Source organism: Convolutriloba macropyga, chromosome 1 (genome assembly GCF_964194025.1).
Source record: "Convolutriloba macropyga chromosome 1, txConMacr16.3, whole genome shotgun sequence".
Taxonomy (NCBI): domain Eukaryota; kingdom Metazoa; phylum Xenacoelomorpha; order Acoela; family Convolutidae; genus Convolutriloba; species Convolutriloba macropyga.
The window spans coordinates 83799098-83824672 of record NC_134468.1 but is presented as its reverse complement, the minus strand read 5'-3'; the positions used below and the strand labels follow the sequence as shown (position 1 = coordinate 83824672).

The 25575-nt window shown below is 37.0% G+C and overlaps 1 protein-coding gene across 1 annotated transcript; it reads right to left on the bottom strand.

The window, feature by feature from the left end:
* On the bottom strand, positions 1-25415 carry LOC142352803 (uncharacterized). Its single transcript, XM_075404971.1, has 10 exons — positions 25273-25415; positions 22624-22841; positions 21987-22174; positions 20388-20593; positions 17170-18143; positions 13016-13241; positions 12359-12431; positions 7161-7387; positions 5809-6290; positions 1-461 (listed from the first exon to the last, which is right to left on the bottom strand). The coding sequence occupies exons 2-10, from the start codon at positions 22817-22819 to the stop codon at positions 1-3; spliced, it is 3033 nt and encodes a 1010-aa protein (XP_075261086.1). The 5' UTR covers positions 22820-22841; positions 25273-25415.
* Positions 25416-25575: the final 160 nt, after the last annotated feature.

Sequence of the window (25575 nt, the reverse complement as noted above, 5' to 3'; positions counted from 1 at the left end):
TCAACGATTCACCAACCTCAGTCTTGAGTCACTCAACTCGTCAGCACAGAAATCCTCGTCGACCATGTACCTCCCTCCCCTCGCCCGCTCACTCCTCCCACTACTTATACTTCTGTTATGTTGGACCCTATTGTTGACCTTGACGCCACCTTCCTTCACATCTTTCGTGACGTCATAATCACTACCATCATCATTGTCGTCGTAATCGTCATCTGGCTCAGCATCGCTGTATGCATCATCGTCAAAGTACACAAAATCTGACTGCTTAGCGGCTGTTATTCTTGTTTTTTGTTCATAAACTTCACCGTTAGTTGTCTCCGCTTCAGGTTTAATTGGTTCGTCATTTCCGGGAGTATAAATTTTGTTCGAGTTGATTGCATTTTCGGGCTCCACTACACGACTGAAGGCTGATGGATTGGAATGAAGTTGTCGCAGTTTCTCAATTTTGGCCACCTTTCCGACTAAAATTGAAGCATCCCGGCTTGAATATTCTAATTTTTTTGAAAAAATTAGACAAAATTTTTTAGCAATACTAAAAATTAAGGGGTCATCAATAGAGATTATTATAAGCAACTAAAACACTCTAAAATTTATTGGGGAAAAATTACACCAATTTTGGCGCAATTGAGATCATCTGCTGACATTTGTGAGAGTGAAAAATTCAGATAACGCAAAACGAAAAAGTCAAGGGCGCAAAAGTTGCTCGAAAAATCAAACCTGAGAAATTTTCCATTTAAAAGATCAACACGTTTAAAGTAATTGCTTCAAACATCGTTCGAGCGCAATTGCAAGCAATAGTTACAATATCTCGTCGCATAATTTCTTATTTCATCAGTTTTGTTCAAGGTGAAATATTGCTACAATAACCGTACACAAAAAAGAGCATGGATTTAGCTCATCCGCAATCTTGAGCATTTAGTTCTTCGCAAAACTCGAATTAAAAAAAAATTTAATCTGAGATGTTAAATTTTGATTAGGAATCTGTTTATCTTATTGCTGCTTTCCTTAGCCGAAACAACTTTCTCAAATCACCTTCAATTAGTGTGAGACATGATCACTTGACCACATCTCTTTGAATTAAATTGAAAAAAGTCAATGTCAGAGTGAGGAAGTCATTTTTGAGAGTGAGGTACGTCACGTGTGACCAAAAGTATTTTTTTTTACGCGAAAGAACAAAAAATCTCTCCACTAAGAGTGAAAAACAAGTCACACACGCAATTCGGCTAAAATTGAATGCATAAAAAACAAAAAGCAGATTTGAAAAGATTGTGACGTCACGTAACAAAAATCTTGCAGGAAGAGTCTTGAATTACCTTTCAAAGAATTGTCCGTGACTAAAAAAATTAGACCTAGAATTGACTATCAATGGATTGCAAAAAAAGAAGCAGATCAAAAAATCGAAAAAATTGTAAAAATCAAAGTGAAATTGCCGTATGTGAACAAAAATCACAATCGAGAAAGCGAATTTTTGTTCAAACACAACTTTCTCACTCACGTTTGAAATTAGAGTAAAAGAATTTTACGCCGCAAAACCACTCCCTTTTTCGCCCCACTTCCTGTTTAGACGTGACCAAAATCATCACTCTAATTTGACTTCAAAAGTCGTGAAAATGTGTGAACAGATCTTAAGACAGCCCCTAAAAACAATTCAAATTCTTCGGATTGTAAAACATAGCCGGCAGATAGCCGGAAGAGCTGCGAATGAATAGACCTGCGTGCCATATAATAGCGGAAAACCTAGTTCTCCGCTAAAAAAAAACTAGGTTAAAAAACATTCAGCGATAATTAATTAAAGCTTGTGAAAATTCATTCCATAGAAGCCTCTTATTAGGGACCTTTACTGCACATAGGAGTTCCTTTGACCTTAAACAAATCCAAATGAAACTTAAGTCTTAAAGTGCAAAAGTCATTTTATTGAGTGAGGTAAGTCACGTATGATCAAAATCTAATCACGCAAATAACCTAAAAACTTTCGCTAAAGCGAGTGAGAAATGACGTCACGCGCGTAAACGTCGCTAGTGAGAGTAAGAAGTCATTCAGAAAATTTGACCTTTTCAGCTTTGCTGTGTGAACAAATGTAAAACGAAAAAAGAGCGTCAGAAGACGAAACAAAAACACAAGAGCATCGCAATATACCTACGCTCAGCTTTCAGCTTCGCAGCTATAAAAACACAACGAGGAGGCCAAAAATAGCCTCAGCTATCGCTTTGCTGCTATATCCAATCACTTTTGAGGCGTGAGAATTAGAGAAAATTTTTTCTACAGATCAATCTAAAACCTATTTTGAGAACTGACATTGATTGCAATCTATAAAAGTAATTAGCAGCAGAAATAGCTAAAAGAATCCCAGAAAAAAGATGCGATAGTTTTCTAGACATGTCCGTACTTTTAAAACAGACAGAAATAAGGAGATCTAAGAAAAGCTGATTTCAAGCTTGCTTGCGCTCCCAGATCGCAATAATGTTCTTGATCAAAAATAATTATTAAAATTAAGAACCAAGAAGGCCAAAGATTTTATTCTTTAAGTACAATTTTGATATCAAAACAATTCAGTCCCCAGATTGTTGGATTTTGAGCTATGAGGAAAAATTACATGAAAAAATAAATTTGAGTAAATCTTACTCGGGTAACGTTGGGCAATTTTTACTATCACCTCATTTTTGTTTCCATTCCACCAGCCTAAGGTTGGAATGCAACTCCACTCACCATTCATTCCATTTACAATGTTTTGAAGTTCTTGCTGCCAAATTACATCCGGAAAAAATTATTAAAAAAACACATCGCAAAACAAAACAAATATAGCCGGCAGGTTGCCGGAAAATAGCCACTTCAATGAATTGAAACAACTAAAGAAATAAGACAGACAGATTGACCACCAGTCCTTGATTAAACCACTAGACTTTTTGATTAGATTCGGACACAAACGCTCCATAAGGAAAAAGCCCTAATGGAGCTTTTTCAAAAGATAGTATTCGAAATCAAAAATTCAAGACTCTTATACTCAAGAACTAGGACATATACGTTTAGCATTAATTAGATGCAAACTATTGACCTTTAACAAGTAAATGTTCATAAAACTTAAAGTTCATTAAGCGACTTCAGAAGTCAATTATTTTGAGTGAGGTAAGTCACGCAATTGACCTAAAAGCAGAGCAAATGACGTCACGCACACAAATTTTAACTGCAAAGCAATAGAAATAACTAAAATTCAAAAAGTCAATTTCAATACGTCAGGTCGCAAGAATGATCGATGGAGACGACAAATTTAAAAAACATAGCAGGACAAGTCCTGCAATACAATTCAAAACATTGTATTAATTTATGACCTGACAAAAAATAACTCTGCTCTAAAAGGCAAATGAGAGAGCATTTGGTAATGAGACTAAGCAATAAAACAACACAAGCACGACAAAAACAAGCAAGACTAAAAATTCAACCTAATTTTTGAAAACACAGGATCAACTCAGAAAACAACTGCTACGAACTCCAACTGCTACTAACTTGCCAAATCGTTTCTCATTAGCAAGCTGTCGTTAAATGCCGACGAGTACTCTCATTAATAATATTAAATGATAAGATAAAAATTACGAAAAATCCCAAAAAAACTCGCTGAAATTTTAAAACAGTATAAAAGTCACAGAACGCAACAGATATTAAAGGATACAATTGCATCAATTATTCGAATCCTCAATGATCACCGTTGAGACCTGTCATCAATGAGATTAAGTGATAAGACAGCAATAAGTACAACAAATACTAGCAAAAAAGAAAAAACTAAAATTTTTCCAAAAAAAGAACAAGCGCATGAGTCACAAAAATCAATACCTATGAAATGAAATGACTCTTGCTTTAATTGAAGCTTTTTTAAGCAACCAATGAGACCTACCAATAATGAGACTAAGAGTTAGGACAAAAAAATGAAAAGAGAATTCGCAAAACCCAAAAAATTCGATAATTGTTATTGAAAACAAATAGTCTCAAAGTCATAGAAAGCAATATCTTTGAGCAAAAACAATTAATTCGATAAACTGAACTCCTAGCAGCATCAGAGACCTGTCCTCTATGAGATTACATGATAAGACATCAAAAAGCACAAACATAACCGGCAGACTGCCGCAAAATAGCCGCCGTTGATTCCAATAAGCATGATTGCGATTGATAGAAAAGATATTAAAAACATTTTTGCACAAGAACATTTTTTAAGTCCAATTTATTTTAATGGCATTTCGTAGTTAAACATACTTCTGTTTCTTATAGAGAGGCTACAGGGGCTACTATCAATACCAATAAGCATTAGAGAGGGTAACTAAGACTTGAAGGAACGACGTTAAATAGCGGGAATCTAAAATTGGGCTTTATGGGTTTATCCCATTTCTATTTCTGACTTCAATTTTTTTTAATGACTCTGTTCATTTTGAATAGCTTTACTGAGCAACTGATGTTCAAAATCACTTTAAGCAGAATGAGAGAAGAGAGAAACTAGCCTAGAGAAGTCAAAGATTTCACGCAAAATGTTGAGAAGATGAGGGCGGCTATTAATAAATACTTGTAGAACTCAAAAATTCACTCAAAATTTTTGGGAAAAAGTATTGTCAAAGTCATGAAAACCACAAGCTCTCAACTCGAGCCATAATTAGGTTATTTCATGCTTCATTAGCAACTATTCAAACCTGTCATTGATGATACTAAGTGATAAAACAGATAATTTTTAAAGGTGACAAAATCTAAATTTTACTAATATTTTATGACAACAAATACTAGCAAAGTCATAAAATGTCTTAGCTGCCCCTAATTATTTCACGCAAAGGCAAAAGGCACAATTAGAACACATTTGCACCATCTTAAAAGCACTGAAGGAGAGAAACCTCTAAAAACAGAAGTCAAATTGACGCACCTGAAAAAAATCCATCTCCAAAAAACGGCAAAAATTCTTCAAACACCAGTTTCTCACTCCACTTTATAGGTATTTTGAAAAAAGTCACGCCTCAAACCTACTCGATTTTTCGCTCCCTTTACTATTTCAGTGTGACCAAAATCACCACTCTAAATTTACTTCTCACTGACGTGAAAAAGCCGAACAATCGTGAACAGATCTTTAAAAAACGACAGCGCACAAATACAATTCAAATTCTTTGAATTGTAAAACATAGCCGGCAGATTGCCGGAATAGCTGCGAAATAGACTTGCGTGCCGTAAAATACAGATGGAAAAAGATACAGAAGTGAGTTGATAATAGTTACCGCCGCCGCCTATAAAACTTACAAGTTTATTTCAAAGGAGGTTGTTTTTGGGTGCAAAAAAATTTTCCCTGTCGCGTCTCGAACCGGCGATCTCCGGATTAACAGCCAGTCGCCTTAACCACTCGGCTGTCGGACCATACAATCTGTTTTCTTACAATCAACTTTGTTTTAGGAACAGATTCTGTTTCTGAATAACCGCAATTTAGGTCACGCAGAAAGCGTGGAATCAAGCGCGAAAAAGCCATTTAAGCAGTGACGAGACAGAATGTTCTAGAACAAATGTAAAACGAAAATGAAGCGTCAGACGACGAAACAAAAAAAAACCAAGAGCACCGCAATATAGCTACGCTCAGCTTACAGCTTCGCAGCTATAAAAAACACAATGTTCCCAATAATAGCCGCTATCGCTTCGCGGCTATTAAAAAAATCTTTATCACTCGGTTTCGTTTCGAAGCTCCCACAAATCTGCAATCACGCAAAGATAGCCAAAATAGTTGCGACGGAATAGCTGATGCAGCCAAAAAAACTTTGACGAAGCAACGGTAGTATTATAACGCTACAAACAAACCTTTAACTGGCGATCTCCTTCCGTTTTGTATTTTAATGTCATCCTTTGATAGATGGACATCATTAGCCGTCTGATTTGATATAGTTTCGTCGTGTCTTTGCGTCAAATTGATATTATCTGCTTGAGGTTCTATCAAGTCCATCTTATGCACCGGAGTTTTGATATTTTCTTCGTTATCAACAGCGGCCTCTGATGTTTCGGCTATGAGACTGGAAAACATTGCAGGGTTATCATCAAACGTATATTGTGCCTCACGTTCGAGTTCAGCATCTTGGTTTGAGTCCGAACCCGATCTCTCGTTGCTTCCAACTGAAGGTGCCTCATTGCAATCGTCATCACTTAGCAAATCCCGGCCGTGATCGTTTGCAGTGAGCCGTTCTACTTCGAAGTCCGAGTTTATATTAGAATTAGAGTTGAGGTCACAAGTCTCTAGTTTAGCAACGTCTGCAGAAGGTTCCAAAAAGTTCAAACGTCGGGACGACCTGTTAAAAACAAAATTTATTATTAAATACAGCCCGACAATCTTTAAAATAACCGACTAACGTCGGGCGAATTGCTCTCAAACGACCGGCGAGCGGTTGGCTTGGTCAGTAGCTAGCCACGGGGGGGGGGGTGCACCGGGGGCTGATGGGGGCAGCACTGGGTGGGGGGGGGGCAAAAGCGCGGTGGGGGGGGGGTGGAGCCAATAGTGGGGGTGGGGGGTCAACAAAGGGGGGGGGTGTCAACCTCTAAGAACCGCCCCTCACACCATAAGTATAAGTATAAGTCTCCAAGACAGTTTGAGCTGAAACAGACCTGAAAGGCTCTAAGAGCACATAATGCCCGCTGGGCGCTACCTGTTTATCCCGTTTTTGAGGACGAAAAGTCAAAAGCGTCAGACGAAAAATTGGTCAAGCGAAAAATCGCATAAAAAAAAGACCGACAGGACTAATATAATTGCTACAAACTTCGTTTGAGAGCAATTAACCAGATCAATGATTCCTGTATTTTAACCCATTGTTTCATTACCAAATAGGTCTATTCAATCATTTTTCTATACTGAAGAATCTTTCAAATGAGATCACATTAATCTTTAACCTAGATAACACTAAGTCACAGAAACCAATATTTGGGTTGGCCATTGTTGATTCGCGGAAAAAAAACATTTCTCCAGAATTCTTTGGGCTGCTTTAGCAAACCAGAATTTCGGAAAATTCTGACCACAAAATTACAAGACCGCAATAAGAAGTCACCAATAAATACTACTATCCCTTCCAACATCATCTGTCTTGTTTCGAGATGAAGTTGCTCCAAAATTGTTAACACATTATAAATTGAACACCCGATAGTCTGTTTAAGCATAGATAACTGACCTTATTCCATACTTGCTGGGCGATCCCTCTAGTCTGTTAGAGGACGAATTATCAGACGAGTAGCCTCCTCCATTGACCTGTTCTGGTTTAAGTGGCGAGTTATGTGCTTTAATAGCTGCCTTGATCTCCTGGTCATAAGAGTCATACCCATAGTTCACTCTCTTCTTCTCACGCAAACTCCTCCCTTGAAGTGGCAACTCTCCAAACAAATGAGAAAAGTCTTGCTTCTGAAAAAAAGTTGTTTGAATTATAACAGCCATTTTTAAGTCTCACAGAGCAAGGATATTTCTCGTTTCAATTCAATACGAGCTAGTTAGTTTGATGGACACAAGCTGGTATGGTTACATGACAATCTACCCATTTCCATTTTGCCCACAGTCAACTTACCAAATGCTCTTTGATCTGTTATATGTTCAGTTATCCATTGTGGGTATAATGGCATTGGGTAAAATGGAACTGGGAAAGTTGTCCTGACACCAGCTGGTATATAAAACCCAACAGAACTACTATTTAACTAGGGCTAAGGAGTAGCGGTCAAACGGCTTGACCAATATTCTGGAAACAGTTTAGTTCTCGTTATCTTAGCGCCAGTACTTTCTTCTAACATCTGTTGGCAGTACAGTGGTGGTTTGCTACATTAGTTCGACAGAGAAGCAAAACTGTTAATTAATCAAATTGCGATTTTTAACAAGTGGTTACTGTGAAAACGCACTAAACACTTCTCATTTTAATCCACTCTTTTCAGCTGTCAATTCCATGCTTTTTGTGTTAACATAAGCAATTTTTTCACATCTCAACTTCCAGTTTTAGAAAATCATTTTCTCAGCACTTCAGATAATATATCACTTAGGAGCCATGCCTCAAAGCTTCCCGAAAACCATAGAGACAATTTTTTTTTAAATAAAATTTCATATTTTATTCGTCAAAACGGACCGACCAGAATACTCCCCCCCCCCCTCTGTTAAACTATTTTTGACTGATTCAAAATGCATTGCGTATGCATTGCGTTAGGCTTTAAAATTGCGCCAAGAACCACGGTCTAGCTTGACACACATGTCTAGCAAATAGCACTTGACTTGTCCTAATTTGATATTTTCGTTTCCAATCTTATTTGATGATTGAATGCAATTATTTATTCTTTAGCAATTAGCATTTTATGGTGCTAATTTTATGTTTCTTAATTCTAGATTTACAATCTTTTCACGCATGGTGCGTATAAATCGTGAATTGGTATCATTTTGCAACGCCTACTAGATTGAGTTGAAGTGGAGAACTCAACTCTGACCAAAAGTTGAAAAAATCACCATTTTTGGCTAACTTGGATTAGGCGACGTCAACGCAAACATATGTAAATCGTGTAAATATAAACCGACTAATGCCGGAAGAATTGCTCTCGAACGACAGGCGGGTGGAAAAACATTTGTCCCCACCGTGATTCGAATCATTGACATCCCGCTTCATAGTCATAGGCGCTCCCGACTATGCTATTTGGCCTTTATTTTTGCTATGCTGCAACCGACTTTATTTTAGCAACAAGCTTTACTTCGGAGTGAGAGCAATAGAGATCACTCAAAAATGAAGAACGAAAGCGTGAAGAAGTCACTTGAGAAGTCAAAGAAGGTTCTAGAAGAAAACCGCAAAATGGTCAAGCAAAAAATTTGCATAAAAAGACCAACACGTTTACAATAATTGCTATGAACTTCGTTCAAGAGCAATTAAACATAGCCGTCAGATTGCCGGAAAATAGCCGCAGTTGGCGCGCTTGATGCACATCGGGATTGAAACAGAAAAAAAAACAGAGGAGACAAATTGACCCATTTCTGTTTTTTTTTCAGTGTCAAAAAGTGTTCTAATTTGACGTGCAGTTTCACTTAGATTTAAAACTATACTTAATTCGTGCTTCTAAAATGAAAGCTAAAACTTAATACAAAACACTCAGCTAGCAAACTTTGTTAACTTAATACACTATGACTTAATGACCGGGCTTTATCGGTTTATCCTGTCTTTTGATTTTGCAATTTTGACATTGACCGTATTCACCACATTGCGTAACTAAATGCGTGTAAGAATTTAAAATACATTCAGTTGAAACATTGAGTGAAGTAAGTCACAAGTCAAAAGTGAAAATCCTGACTTATGTAAAGCAAAAAAATTCTAACAAAAATCAGATCAGAATTAAAAAAAAAACTGAAAATCGATGTCCAAATGCTGCATGTGAAAAAACCACTAGCGAAATATGGATATTTGGTTCAAACAAAAATTTAGGCCTAGAATGAACTATGAATGGTTACGTAGAACGCTGAAAAAAATCCGATCCAAAAATCGAAAGAACAGTAAAAATCAAAGCGAAATTGTTAAATGTAGTCATGTGCACGTAAAATGTGGGCGAAGAAAGCCCGAAAACACGATTGAGAGGAGACAATCAAAAGCAGCTTTTGACGTGACAATCATTTCTCCAGTGCAAACACATCTTTTATATGATGCGGCAAAGAAATCTGGAATAGCTGTCACCGCTGCTGGGGACAAAAAATATTTGCACTGCGCTCAAACTGCAATAAAGCTGGAATTCAGTTCATCCCGCTGTCATTAGAAACTCTCGGTGGATTTTCAGAGCTATTTCCACAAACCTTGAAACGAATTGCACTTCTTACTTTACTGACCCAAGCTTCCGGTCTATAATATTGCCAATTTCCTACTGCTGATGAGCAGAGTCCATCATAGCTGTGCGTGGATCAGACATAATGCTGCTCTCAATAGATTCTCACCTATGATTTGCTTTTTCTGCTCATAATGTCACCCAATGAACGGGGACAAAATAACGTTTTAAGTTTATGATGCATCAGTCATGAACGAGGAGTCAAAATAGCATTAAACCTGACAAAAAAGAAAACGGAGATAGAGATAAGGATAAAGAGACGTGGCTTTTGAGGAGAAAGTGAACAAATTTTTGGTGATTAGCATAGGAATAACGTTCAAACAGATTTAATTTGCTTTGTAATTGAAGAATGGAAGGATAACCAAGATCTAAAAAATTACTTTGCTGAACATAGATATTTGCCATTGCATACAAGCGGCGGGGGGGGGGGGGGTTGAGCGGCGGGGGGTGTATGAGGGGATACTTTTAAGATTAGGAACAGCCTTTCACACCATGAACTCGTCTCCTCGGAAGATTTTTGGTGGATCGCATATTTAGAGACTAGTAAGGTGTCTCTAAGAGAGATACTCAGCCACTTAACACCCTCCGGGCTTTACATCTTTATCCCGTTTTTGAGGGCGGAAAGTAAAGAGTCAGACAAACAAATCGGAGTTTGAGGGCAATTAAAAACGTGCACGTCGTTGCCGAACTCCACTCTTTGCATGTTGTTACATCGGATAACGTTCACACAAAAAAAAAACAACATAGCTGGCAGATTGCCAGAAAATAGCCGCAATAGATTCGTAGATCGGCAGTTTAAAAAAACAGTAAAAAAGACAGACCAAAAAAATTTGTCTTCTCATTGAAGGCTGATCTGTTATATTTTGATTAAAAATCAGTATAAGTTATTGCTGCCTCTATTAGCTGATCTCAAATAACCTTCATTTAGAGTGACACACACCCATTTGACCTTATTTCTTAGAATTAAAGTAAATAAGAGTCAATTTCAAAGTGAGGAAGTCATTTATGAGAGTGAGGTAAGTCAAGTGTGACCAAAAATTTAATCACGCGAATGAACAAAAAAACTCGCTCCACTAAGAGCGAAAAATGACGTCACGCATGCAATTCAATTGAAATTGCATGAACGAATGAACAAAAAGTGGCTGTAACGTCATATGGTCGTAACAAAAATCATGACGACGAAATAAAAAAAACCAAGAGAAGGGCAATAATAGCCCCAGCTATCGCTGTGCGGCTATTAATAAGTTGGGGTTATGTTCTCAGGTGAACCTAGCCTAAAAAACAGTCCTTAAAAGCATCATCAATTGTTAGTTGAAATTTGAAATCAGCCACTAGCTTATATACATGCACACAAAGTTCAGGGGCTGTAATGTGATACAACGACCCCTATCTATTTCATGCAAAACACACGTCCTTACCTGTCGGCTATAGCGCCTAATGAACTTTTTGGTTTTCCAAAGTTTTGAGCGCAATGAACAATCCTCCGCGCTTTTTGATCAACCATCTACTGGTTTAAAACAGTTATTCTTTAGTTTACATTGTTTGTCTGTTCTTAATTGGCCGCTGTGACGTCATATGGTCGTAACAAAAATCATGACGACGAAATAAAAAAACCGAGAGAAGGCCAATAATAGCCCCAGCTTTCGCTGTGCGGCTATTAATAAGTTGGGGTTATGTTCTCAGGTGAACCTAGCCTAAAAAACAGTCCTCATCATCAATTGTTAGTTGAAATTTGAAATCAGCCACTAGCTTAAATATATGCACACAAAGTTCAGGGGCTGTAATGTGATACAACGACCCCTATCTATTTCATGCAAAACACACGTCCTTACCTGTCGGCTATAGCGCCTAATGAACTTTTTGGTTTTCCAAAGTTTTTGAGCGCAATGAACAATCCTCCGCGCTTTTTGATCAACCATCTACTGGTTTAAAACAGTTATTCTTTAGTTTACATTGTTTGTCTGTTCTTAATTGGCCGCTTTATATTAGCAACAAGCTTTACTTCGGAGTGAGAGCAATAGAGATCACTCAAAAATGAAGGACGAAAGCGCGAAAAAGTCACTTGAGAAGTCAAAGAACGTTCTAGAAGAAAAGCGCAAAATGGTCAAGCGGAAAATTTTGTTGCCAGTAAACAATTCAAGGAAAGAGCAATATTTCCTTCAAAATAGGTGGTTTTTGAATCACCGTAGTTTTGTTTTATGGTTCCCATGTCATTCGGAATAATAAACCCAATGTCAAAATATATTTTAAGCAAAGTACATTCTTTCAAAAGTATGACGAAATAATAACCAGGTAACATTGTATTTTTTGGATCTTTGAGAATATATGAGTTTTCTTTAGAGAAAGATTTCATTCAATCCTGCTTAATGGAAATCTCACGCACTTTATTCCCTCCCACAATCGCACGAACTATGTTACATAAGGGTTTACTATGTGATGACTCTATGACGATTTACCATGTAAAAGTTCTATAACTTTGGGATCATGTAACGTATTATGTGGGGTGGGGGGGGGGGGTTACTACAGAGAATCAGATACCAACCGGAGGTTCAGGAGGGAGTAACGAGTTGACGTATGAAGGGAATCCTAGAGGCACTTCGGCAGACACGTATCGTCTGAAACAAGACCAGCAATCAAACATTAAACGAGTTATTCAGCAATTAAGCATAAACCATAAACCCACAATTCAATTCAGAGGGAGCGTAGCTTAAAAATGTTTGATGGCTCCAAAAAAACAGCCCCACAGAGGTTCAAACCCTTGACCTCCCGGATGTCCGTCCGACTTCGTAACCACTAAGCTATAATGCCTTTAATTCTTTTCGGCTCACAGTCAATTTTAAATATTCAGCACATTCAGACACATTTATCACATCACGTCACGACTTTACGAATCTCAGATACAAAATATATGACGAGGCAAACAATTTAGAAGTGCGCATAGGCTACATAAACTTATAGGCATAAAAACCCCTGACTAGAAACTTTACTAGCGATGGGGTTCAAACCCCCGACCTCCCGGATGAGCCATCGACCTTACCCACTAACCTACAATCTTCCGTCTCCTCAAAAAGTGGAGTGTGAAAAAATTACTCGAGAAGTGAAATCGAAAAATGTTCTAGACACACGTTTAAAATAATTGCTCCAAACTTGAAACTTGCTCCAGTTAACAATTTAAAAGTTCAAACTGACAAGTCACTACCTTTTTCTACTGTGAGCGATAGCCTGCTGTTGCACTGTATCCAGCAACCCTCTGAGTGCCAGAATCAGTTTCTTGTGGCAACAAGCTGGACAGAACCACTCCTGGTCAGGTACTATGAAGAGTGGAGGTCTCAGACATGCCATGTGGAAGGAGGAATCACATTCATCACACAGCAGGATCGTGTCAGGTCTGCTCTTCTTCAAACAGACCGCGCAGCCTTGATAGTCTGAAACCACCAACATACACATAAATTTGGGCCTCCAGCCTTCTATGTTTATGGCAACATTGTAACAAAATTGTAAGTCGATGCATAAAATAAGTGATTAGAATATAAGCTAAATATGCAGCCACTAATACGTACAGAAACCGCGAATAAATTACAAAAAAATATATAATTTACAATTTTAAGTGTAATCACAAACCGCAAAGACATTAAAATCGAATTGTGCGAACATTAATTATTTTTGAAAAACCGGTTTTATTATTCACAACATAACCTATTTTAGGCAAGTAGTACAAGCAGGCTTCAAAATCACTAGTTTTACAATTTTATACAATCCATGCGGTGATATCTTTGTCCGTGAGAGCCAGAGAACTTCAAATTTGCGAAGCAGTCTTACAGAATTTAAAGTTCGCGAGCAATTTTTTTGGGGGACAAAAATTTCTCGTCTCAGCAATTTTCAATAATCTGGGTTGTGGGATACACAGGCGACTAACTTCCAGAGAATTGTTTTAAACAACTTAAGATGCATCAACTTTAACAGTAGCTAGGCTTATCTTAGGTGGGTAGCTTCTAGAAGTGAGCGAGAGGAGGGTGTCTAAACTCGCCGAATATGCCTTTATCATTACCATACCAAATCAAAGGTACACCTTTTGGTGAACCGTTCGCTTAGAGACAACAACTTAAAAGACTGTACGAGAAGCGCACAGCGACTTTATATAGAGCTCACTATATTTCACTTAATTACATTGAGCACAATTTACATAAGATGTCGCATTTTGAATTGATCTTCTGTAGCAAACTGTGGATTACAGCGTTGCACATGGCCGATTAAAATTGAATGAGATCATGAACCTGTCGATTACAGCAGCGTCGAAAACGGCTGATTAAAATTGCCTATCGCCTGAATGAGATCAATATGCATCACGCAAAATTTAAAAACGCAAAAATCATTAACAAACCCTACAGATCGCCGCTAAATAGCCGCCATTGTTTCCCATAACCCTGATTGGGATTGAAAAAAAAAACAAAAATGATTATACAAAAACATTGGTATCTATTCTGTCTATTCTGTTTGAACCCCCCCCCCCCCCCCCCCAACCTTAGTGGGCATGTCTTTCATGGCCCCCAACGAATTTAATGCTCATCCATTTCTTTTTATGCGCCCTCATCGTAAAAGTAGTCAAACTTGTACTGTAGAAAAAGCAGTCACATCAGCACACCTTAACACTACTTAACACTCTGGAAAAATGATTGAACAATGGTTTATCAAAAATTAATTAAAGTTGTTAAGATTTCGAAATCTGATTGGGAAATGATGGGCCTATTGCTAGCGGCAAACATACCACAGCGTAAAACTTGTTCCAATGGTCATGAGACGAACATGGAAATTAATGACCGAGCCATGAGGAACCCATAGCGATGTAAAGTTCGCGACTGCAGGAAAAATATTGGCATTAGAAATGGAACGTGGTTAGAGGGGTCAAGGCTGAGCCTTGGGAAGGTCCTTATGTTTATATATGCTCAGTCACAAGATAGGTCGACTCGTAATTACTGCAAAACTGAACTTTGCATGGGGGTTGTTGTGCAGTGAATAACAACAATTATGTGCCAGAGGTCTCTTCATGGCTTGTGGTAAAGAAATCTGAAAGAAAATTAGGCGGAGATGGATTGACAGTAGAGATTGACAAAAGTATGTTTAAGCACCGCCAATCAAACAAAGGTCGAATGCTTCCACAACCATGGATCTTTGGTAGTGTATACAGAGAACAGAGAAGGTTGTCTTTGTAGTGTCAGTATACAACATCGGCAACTATTAAGGAATTTACTCAAAAAAATGAACGGAACCTAACACTACGATAATGTCTGACTGCCGGATCACACACAAAGCTCTAGATGTTAGATTATAATACAAGACTTTAAACCATAGCTACAACTTTGTGAATCCTGAGGATTGAGCCCACACCGACTCCGGAATTTATGTGGCGTGAAGACAAGCGCAACAATGAAAAATGTATGGCACTCAACGACCGATGTTGGAGTTACTTGTGCGAATTCTTCTTGAGGGGGAAAACTGGACCATTTGAAACTATTACGCTCTATACAGCCGTGTTCTACAAAGCGATCACTGACTAAAGTAACTCATTTATTGTTTAATACAAATAAGCATTAGAGATGGTTACGAAAATATACAAGAACAAAGTTTAAGCAGGGGGAATCTAAAAGTAGGCTTTAAGGGTTTATCCGGTTTATATTTTAAATTTCATTTTTTGATATTGACTCTGTTGAATTTATTTTGCTTCTTCTAAGCAACTGCTTTTAAAAGCAGTTTCAGCAGATTGATAGAAGGGTGAAACTAGCTCTCAGAAATGAAAAAGACTTCTCCGCAAGCTGTGAGCTCAGGTAAAGCGAAATAAACTTTTATGACAGTAAAAAAATATAATCTGAAGACTCGGGAACGGACTCGAAGCAGCCATTCACTTACATCACAGCTAACCACTCAAAAATGACCCCACTAATTAATTCTAGTAAATTATTTCAAATAATAACAGGAAAAATGGAACGAGGAAAGACAAAAATGATATCAGAAAAAATATCTGGTGGAATTCCTTCAGAGGTTGCGACTCAGAGACGACTATTGACAGAGCAACTTTAAACACAAATAGCCTTTTTTATTACTATCTGATATATAAACAGCAGAAAAGGTACATACAGAGAAAACCTAGGGCAGATTAAAGACAAACAACTACAAAATTCCGTGAAAAAGCAATAAAGCTACCTCAAGACAATTATTCGGGGAAAAGCTCCACATATTCGTTTGTTCATTAATCAGCGAAATATTAATATCACAGAAAAAAGTAAAAAAAAAATCAAGTATAGCGAGTAACGAAAAAACTGGGAAGAGAAAATCCAAATTAATGTAATTTATTTCAGTACGAATGCCATTTTTAACCATCTTATGTCAGCTCTTAAAAGCAAAGCCTATATAAAAGCTCTAGATTAATTACAGAATAAAAAAAACTATTTCAGAACAAAAAAACTCAAATTCAGAATAAATATGCACAAAACAGTGACAAAAATGGGCCAAAACTTGGTAAAAAAACTACCCCTTTTCTTTAACAAACACAACTCAAAATTAAAATCAATGAAATCAAAAATCACCAAAAACAATAAAACAATTAATTTGAACCAGAAAACTAGGAATCATCTTAGGAATCATCTTAGAAATACTGAGATGAAAAGGAATCATCTTAAAAAGGAATAATCTTAGAAATGCTGTTAAAAACTTCCAACAAGGGTAAATGGCAAAAATAGCTCAAAATTTCAAAATGCGCCTAAAAGCCTAATATCTTTGTCAGATGGTCAAAATACTTGTAAACTCATTAACACTTAGTTTTGATAATTCAGAAAAACCTTGTTCGACAAAGTTGAGCTTAAAATAAGACTTGCTTTGAAAAAGCCGCACGAAAATATAATTTCGCTTGCCTAGCGAAAATTTTTTCATGCATACTTTCCTCGCTCTTTCGCAGAAAACGCATGAACAAAAACCAATCTTAACTCTCAGCTTTTAAATTTTGTTTAGCAGATCGACCGAAACACTTCTAATCACGTGCGGCCTTTGACTACATCCTCTAATATAGAAGTCTTAAAAATAGATCCCATTACTCTTCTTCGTCAAAAGAGCGCCCCAATTAATTTAAATTGTTTGATTTGCAAAAACTAGCACCGCTATAAAAGCCGGCTAAGAAAACGAGGAAGAATAAACAAAAACCAACAGGAGGCCAATGTTAACACAAATAATTGTGCCTCTCAAGCTCTTAAACGCCGGAAATCAATTAACTCGAAATCGTCGTAACGGAGAATGTCCAGAAGGCAGCTCCGCATGTGACGCAAACTCGAATCACTCTCTATTGATAAGCAAATAAAAATTTACCTTCTTCACCCGGGTATATTTCTTCTTCGTCTTCGTCTTCATCCTGAACAGCCACAAGAGGTTCATTGTCCGAGTCATTTTCCTCACTTTCCGAATCATGTTTCCTTTTCTTTTTCTTGCTTTTACTTTTGCCTTTCTTTCCCTTCTTCTTACTCGATTTCTTCTCACCACTTGCTATCATGGCTAAGGGAATATCTTCACTAGGCAATTCAGACAGTTCGGTTGCAGATTTCGAAGTGTCTTTTGCGTCCACGTCATGTTTACTACTCAATTTCAGCTTTTTAGTAGGGGGTGTGACCTGAGTTTGACTGTAAATCATTTTGAATGTCTCGTCAATACTGTAGCAGTTCTTGGGCGCTCTTTTGATTCTGGAAGACCTTCGTTTTTCACCGTCATCTGTCGACGATAAGTCATCCGATTCGTTCGAAAACTTTTGAAGCAGTTTCTTCTTCGGCGTTAAATGGTTTGTATTAGCAATTGCAGGTTCCTGAACATCGTTCGAAGACACATTAGCGGAATTGGAGTCTTTTTGCACAGGAGTCGCCGGACGATCATTACTTTCAACCACTTCTGTTTTCTCAACTTTCGTGACTTCACGTTCACATTTCACAGCTTGTGAAGCGTTTTCAATATTTTGTGGTTCTGTCTTGATGTTAGATATGTTTGCTGTAGCAATAGCACTATTTTTGTCAACTTGAACATTAGAAGAATTGTTTTCAGAATCTTCAGGCGTCAAATGATCATCGTTCGGTTCGTCTTTAACCATTTCTTTGTCTTCTATTTTGTTATTATCTTCAGATTTTATTTGGCTCAATTCCGGAACCGAGGCGCAATTGCTGTTTCCAATATTGGCACTTGCAGACATAAAACTAATTTCTGGAGTGTCTGGAGTTTGCTTCAGTTCCTTGATATCTAACACAGTGAAGTCTTGCATATCCAGCTTCGCCAGTATGCAAGCAAACTGCTCGATCGACCTGCAAACAAACTACAATTTTGAGTACAACAGCAATGTATATATGAGCATGTAACTACTTTTGTGAGGATAGCGGAGGACTGAATTCTAGAAGAGAAATGTAGCCCAAAAGAGCCACTCTGACGAGCATTTATAAATATAAAAACATACTAACGTCGGAGGAATTGCTCTCAAACGACTGGTGAGGCAATCAATTTAGAAGTAAAACCGAATTTAGAGGGCATAGGCTCGAGAAATTTTATGATGTAAAAATTTCTGATTAGGGAGGGGTTCGATCCCGCGACCTCCAGGTTACGCGTTCTCGCAGCTACCATGCAGCAGCATTGGCTACACTCGCTCCTCCCTCAAAAACGGTTTTACTTTAGCAAAAATGAAAAAATCAAGCGTGAAAGAGTTACTCGAGCACTGAAATCGAAAGAGGGTTCTAGAAGAAAACGGTTCAGCAAAAATATTGCATAAACTAAACATAGCAGGCAAATTGCCGGCAAATATCCACCACTGACTCGCTTAACGCACATTGGGATTGAAACAGAAAGAAAAAATTAAGAGATAGTGTCATAGTGATCTTATTTGGTGCGCAAATGCTGCACATTGGTTCAGATTCTAAAATTAAGGTTAAATCAGCTTCTAAACTGAACGCTATTAAGCATAATACTTATGCCAACTAAAAATCGCTTTAGAGAACTTTGATAACCTAATGCACTAACGACTTAATGCACTAATGACCAGGCTTTACATGTATCCTGTTTCTTTTGATTTTCCTTTGGATTTTGACCGTATTCACTACATTACGTAATTCAATGAGCAACAGAAATTATATTTCAAGCAATCGAGACAACCTCATTGCTCAGACAAATTCGTACAAGCCAATATGCACAAAAACATCTCCTAATTTTGAAATAAAGCGGAAAACTTTAAATTAATTTTTGTCAACTTTTTGTCAAATTCAAAAAACATGATTGGTGCCAAAAAACACGTATTTAATTTGCAATAGAACTGAGCACGAGCACTAAACTTAAACCCAAACACAAGTAAAAGCAAAACACAATAATTGGCAAAAAATCGCTAAAATAGCCTTAAAACAGGAAAATTAGTTGAAAAACATTCAAATTAGCGGAAAGCCAAAAAACACCGAAAAGCTATCTGAACATCCTGAAAATTATAATTTTAGTCTAAAATAACTTTTTAGAAAATAGAAAATTTAAACATAGCCGGCAGAATGCCGGAAAATAGCCGCGATAGACGCTGGTGGCATTCCATGAATTGAAACAACTAAAGAAATAAGATAGACAGATCAACCACCAGTCCTTTAATAGACCACTAGACTTTTTGGGTTAGATTCAGACTGTTAATTTTATGACACATACGGTCGATAAAGAAAGAGCCCCGAAAGAGCTTTTTCTAAATTGATATTCGAAATCAAAAACTCAAGACTAATACTCAAGAATTAGGGCATATAAGTTTGGCACTACTTAGACGCACACTATTGATCTTTAACTAGTAAATGTTTTTAAATTAAAAGTTCCATAAGTGAGTTCAGAAGTCACTTTTTGAGCGAAGTAAGTCACGCAATCGACCTTAAAGCAGAAATGACGTCACGCACACAAATTTTAACTGCAAAGCAGTAGAAGTCATTGAAGAAATCAATTCCAAGAAGTCAGGTCGTACGAATCATCGATGGAGACGAAGAATTTTTTTTAAAAAAACCACGATGTCACCAATAATAGCCGCTATCGCTTCGCGGCTACTAAAAAAAACAAAGGTTGAAAAGCCGCACGTGAAAAAAATTGGTCGCTTAGCGAATTTTTTTCACACCTACACTTCTCGATCTGTTTCAAAAGAAGGCATGAACCAAAGAACCACTCTTTTCTCCGCTCTTCAAAATTGTTTACCTAAACAACTTTTTCAAACTTTATTTACTCCCTGAACTTCCTGCTATCTTATCAAAAACACAAGACCATAAAGCCTATTAGAGTCTTAAAAAGACAGCGCCCCAATACAATTCAAATTAAAAATTAAAAACCTAAACCATTTTGAGTGTTATTGCACCAAATCAGAAAAAGCGACGGCTTTGAAAATCCCCACCCAGGGTCTTACCGAAATCTTGGAAGAAAATGTCCTGTGATAAAAAAAATCCAAGCTGGTACGCCAAATTAGATAAGATGCCGGGAATCCTGTCTCTTGAATGCCCTTGACGTGGGTAACAGCTGCTCTGGCACTAATAACTCAAAACTAGAAAATTAACCTTGCGAGTAGAGTGAAGCTGGTCTCTCCTTCGTCTTCCTGTTCTTCCCTGTACAAGAGGAGATTTAACTTTGAGTCTTGGAAGTACCAGTAGATATGTCCCCTCTCGTCACTCCCCACAGGCAACACTCGCATGTCCTCACATGGCAGAGTCTCGACCAACTGGCGAAACTTCTCATTGCTGTCGAACTGCTTTTCAAGTACATACTAAAACACAAACCAACTAATGTCGGACAAATCGCTCTCGAACGACAAGTGACGCTATTTAACTCAAATTCTGAGTTGAAAATTGGGCTTGCTGCAATAGAGAATCAGTAGGATTCCGTGCGAGTCCACTTGTGACATGGTACATATATCTATTATTTGTATATGTGCAATCATGTCCAAAATATAAATTTTTCTTTTCAAAGGAGGTGTAGTAGCCTAGAAAACTTTTATTGGCTCAATGTAACGACGATGGATGGGTTCGAACCCGCAAAAGCCGATCTTAGACCTTGACCCCTTGGCTAAAGGGGCATTGTAATCTCCTTGCTTATGAGCAGTTTTATGCTAGCAGTAAAAAGTCAGCGTGAAAAAGTCAATAGAAAAATCTGAGCGGTCAAAAGCATGTTCTGGAAAAAAAATGCAAAAAACGTTCAAACAAAAAATGTGCATAAAAAGACACACGTCTGCAAAAGAATGCTTCAAACATTGATTAAGAGCAATTACTCATAGAACTAGAAAATATACCTTAAAACACAGGCCTCATTTAAATTATTACTTCAATATTTCCCATTCAGTATTCGAAGGCGTGATAGCCAAGAGGTAAGTTGTTCGATTCACTCGCCAGTGATTGAAATATAAATTCCCCGCCTCCTTGAACCTTCACGTTGACCATAGCCTGACCAATTTTGGTTGCAATAATCTTACTACGTGAAAGTCTTAGACGTCAAAAGGGGCAATTTAAGGGCACCAAAACAGAGCAATTCTGCTAATGAAAAGAACAGTCTGAAATGTGGGGAAATGCTGTTCCGCTGCTAATACGCAGAAATCACAATTATCAAAAATCCTACGATGTAGTTAGAATATATTGTACTTATATATATTAGTATTGTCGGCCACTAATATCACCACTAGTATAGTTATGGAAACTTAATTTAGGCAATAATATCGTATTATTAAAATCCGATTAAAGTAGCTATGACAATGTATATTGTAAACTAAGCAATACAAAAAAGGTCAAGGTTAGATATTTTTCAGTGTTTATGTTTGGAACCAATCAAAAGCGGCGAAATATAAAATGGTTTAAATTTATTTGGCTTCGCTAGATTGCCCTTTAATGATTTTTCGAGTTTTTTTCCGATTGAGCAACATTTTAGCATTATCATTATGCGAAAAAAATCTATCTACAAACAAAAAAAATAGATATTGGTATTATTAAAGCGTTGCTCGGTCAAGAACAAGACACTGATAGGTACAACACGGGCTGTAAAATCACTGTGCAAAAACAGATTCGAAGAAGCTTTCCGAACTTGAACAATATGTCCGCTCGGTATATTCAAAATAATTCCTATGATTGGAAAACAGCTGTTCTCATTTCGCATATGCACTGATTACGCACCTTAAATACATTAAGTCGACTTTGTAGATTGAGTTTGCGAAACCCTGAGCATCTAAGAATCCAAGAGTCCACTTCGGAGTGTCGGCTGAAAATGACGGACAGCTGTTCCTGCCAGTTGTCTTTATTCGCTCGTCTGTTCAGCCGCTTTAGAAGATTCACACAGAAATCGATGAAGTCATCCCCAATAGCTAAAGCATTTAAATCAGCTCTGATCAACTCAGATAAATTTTTAGTCCATTTGAGTTTCATGAGTCCCTCTTCACGATTGCAAAGTTGAGATTCATGAACTGTAGCTTGTACAATTCACGACACACGGAAATATAGAGGAAGTCTAGAATTCAGACTTTGATTTGCATACAATTATTTAAGGTTGGTTTTCAAGAACTTTGCAAGATAAACTTTTTCACAACAACAATCATGGTGAACTTTTTTGTGCGCTTAACTTTTATGCAAGATATCACAAGATTTATGCAAACTTTTATGCACGATATAACAATATTTCTGCAAGAACTTTTATGCAAGATATCACAAGATTTCTTTTTTGCCTTGACCACGATTTAGTACGAGAGGTTTCGGCTGAACCGAACTGATTTCTGTAAACAAGGATGGATAAAACAATCCATGCATCATTCCTTACGTGAGTCGGATTGGAACCACTCAGATAGCCTTGTGAAGTTGATTTCACCCACACAGCCCAGGAGGAGAGAGTAGTTTGTCAGGAAAGAAAGGATGGCAGCGAAGGCTGGGTACTGTTCAGGCAACCTTCTCTTTCTACTTGATGTCTCGCTTTGACCATTTAGACAATCTACTTCGAGCTGTCCATCCATTTTCATATATATTGTGACACAAATCACGCTGAAAAAAAGGATAATTGATCAGATAAATGCTGACGCGCTAAATTCTACATTGCGATTTAGTTTAGAGCAACTTTGATACTGAGAGTCGTTACTGGCACGGAATAGATCCCTGCTACAGATCACTTAGAATTGTCTTTCATCCCAATAAAAAGCGAGTCTTTTTTTCAATTAAAGGTTCAATTAATAAAAGTTCATCCAATTTTGCAATAAGGTCCAATGAAACAAGAGTGTTTTACGAGCAAAGCTCATGGTTTTTATGGCTTGACAAACAGTAATCTTAAATTTTGAAAAAAGAATTCCTGAGATTTGCCAGATTTTGAAATTTTTATGTAGTCTTATGACCGAGTCTAATTATTCAAACTTCTAATTCTAGGGAGCTATTAGAAGAAACAATCTAATGACTTAAGTTGATACATAAAACTTATGTTAACATAACTGGATAAAAATCTACATTTTTTTGATATAATGACTTTTTGGTCAGATTAGCCATTTCGATGAAATTTACAAAGTCTAGGCTAGTTTTGGACTAGTAGCGGAATTTAACAGTTCAAAAACTATTTTGATTTTAATGGGTTGTTGTATACATTTTTTTTAAACCTTCGATTTTTGTTTTCTTTTTATGTAAGTTAAAGACCAGAATGATTTCAAATCAAACCTCAGTAATTGGAAAGTCGAATCTACGTGATTGGGGAGGCCGACGAGCATAAAAAACAATTTCAGTAAAAAGCTTATGTGATTTTGGCTTCAACACCGTTTGCATAAAATTATTTAAGAATATTTGAATTCTGCCTGTATTCAGTGTTAATGTGTGGTCTTTTGACTTAGTCTCACTAATTACATGTACAATTGGCTTCCAGAGCAGTTAAAATTTAAACTTTTTACAATTTTGTAGTTGAAAGCTAACGGTTGTAATGTCTTAAGGTTTTAAAATTCGTTATCACTTTTTCATTTTTATTTCGGTAACCTTTTAGCGTAGACTCAAAAAAGATAGATAACTCGTTCTTTATCAACTGAATTATAATGTAGTTTTAATTAGTGTTTTGTTTCATTAAACGAAGTTTTTTGGTTGATTCAACGAGTTTTCATTTTGTTTACATTTTTCGACACTTTCCAATTTGTGAGGTTCTCTTTTGCTGTCTTGACCGATTATCAAATTAATGGCTCATTAATGAAAAGTTGCACATCACATTAATCGCTTCTTCGAAATAGGGGGCAATTGATTAATTTCATTATTTTCGGCGAACAGATTTTTATCTTATGTTTTGACATCTTTTCTTCGCAAAATTGAAATGACTTTTTGATTTTGGTCTTTCCTTGTTTTCGCAGTCGTATGAAATTCTGGATAATGACAGCTCTCAATGGTTTTGTTCGAAGGTATAGATGCAGCCAGTGAACGATTTCAGCTGATAGCTAATTGCTTTCCTGACTTTGAAATTAATTATTTTCAAAAGAGTAAACGTATTTTCTAACTTTCCCCCTTTTTGTTTTCTGTCTACTTGTTAATTATTCTCAATAAAGACAGGTCCCGTATCTTTTCTGGTGGAACGCAAGTCATTCGGTTTGGTTCAAAAATGGAGACACGGATTTGGTCGTAAGTAATTCTTGTTGTTTTTATTTGATTTTGTTGTTTGTCTTGTCTCTTAGGCTCCTTAATGGCAGTTATTATCGGCCCTATAATGAATTTTTGGTTCATTTGTATAGTGGTTAGAGCTAAAGCGTTTTTTAAGTGTAAAACAATTGTTTCCGAACAAACGAATTTTTGAAAGTTTTCGATCTCATTTAGAGGTCAATTCAGTCAAAAACGTGACCGAGCGGGTTAGGAACATTATGTGCTAATGCACATTGCCGAGCCGCCTTGTTCCTTTTTATTAGTGAAATGCCGCAGATTACGCTCAGCTGCCTAATGTTGCGAAGTCAAGGTCGAAGACGACCTTAAAAAAAAACAAATAACTCACGCAACAGTTGACATATACGGTACACAAGACGGCAATAATTGAGTACTTTTTTTAGGAGAAATGTTAAACCAGAATAAAACTAGTAAAAGATATTTTAAATTTTTTTCAGCAAAAATGGTACATCGAAAGCTCCATTGTCTTCACTTAGTAACATAATCCAAAGAGTAGTTCAATAATGAATAATTATAAGAAATTAACTGCCGTGAAAAAGCATTAAAAAGAAAAAAAGCAGTAAACTTTAAAAGCAACTAAGGAGCAGTAGTAGCATTGAAACTATTGATAATTCTCGTGTTGGGGTAAAGAAAACCAATGCTTCCTGTAAAAAAACAATACTCGCCTTCGATACAATCAGACAGCGCACTGATGCTTTGAATTATGATTAAATCTTTGAATTATAACAAAAAGAGAAGGCCAAGAATAGCTAGCTCCCTTAGCAATCGCAATCGGAGCTATTAAACAGAGCAAATGTCTTACCTGTAAAATGTCAGCAGTAATTAATTCTCAAGAATTAGTTCAGCTAGATATTCAAGCGTTGTAAACCCTCCTTAGCCAATGCTGCAGTCCGGATTGGTCACTTAGATACTCATAATCGTCAACCAGAAGTCCACAACAAAACCCAACCTGAAGATATTGAAAATTACCCGAAAAAGCTCAGCAGCGCTTCAAGCAACTGTCGACTTGATCCAAATTTCTTTCATTATTGAACATTTATCTTGCTTAAAGCACATCTTATGAGTAACAGTATTATTTGTTTGCTTCCAGAAAATTTTAAAAGCT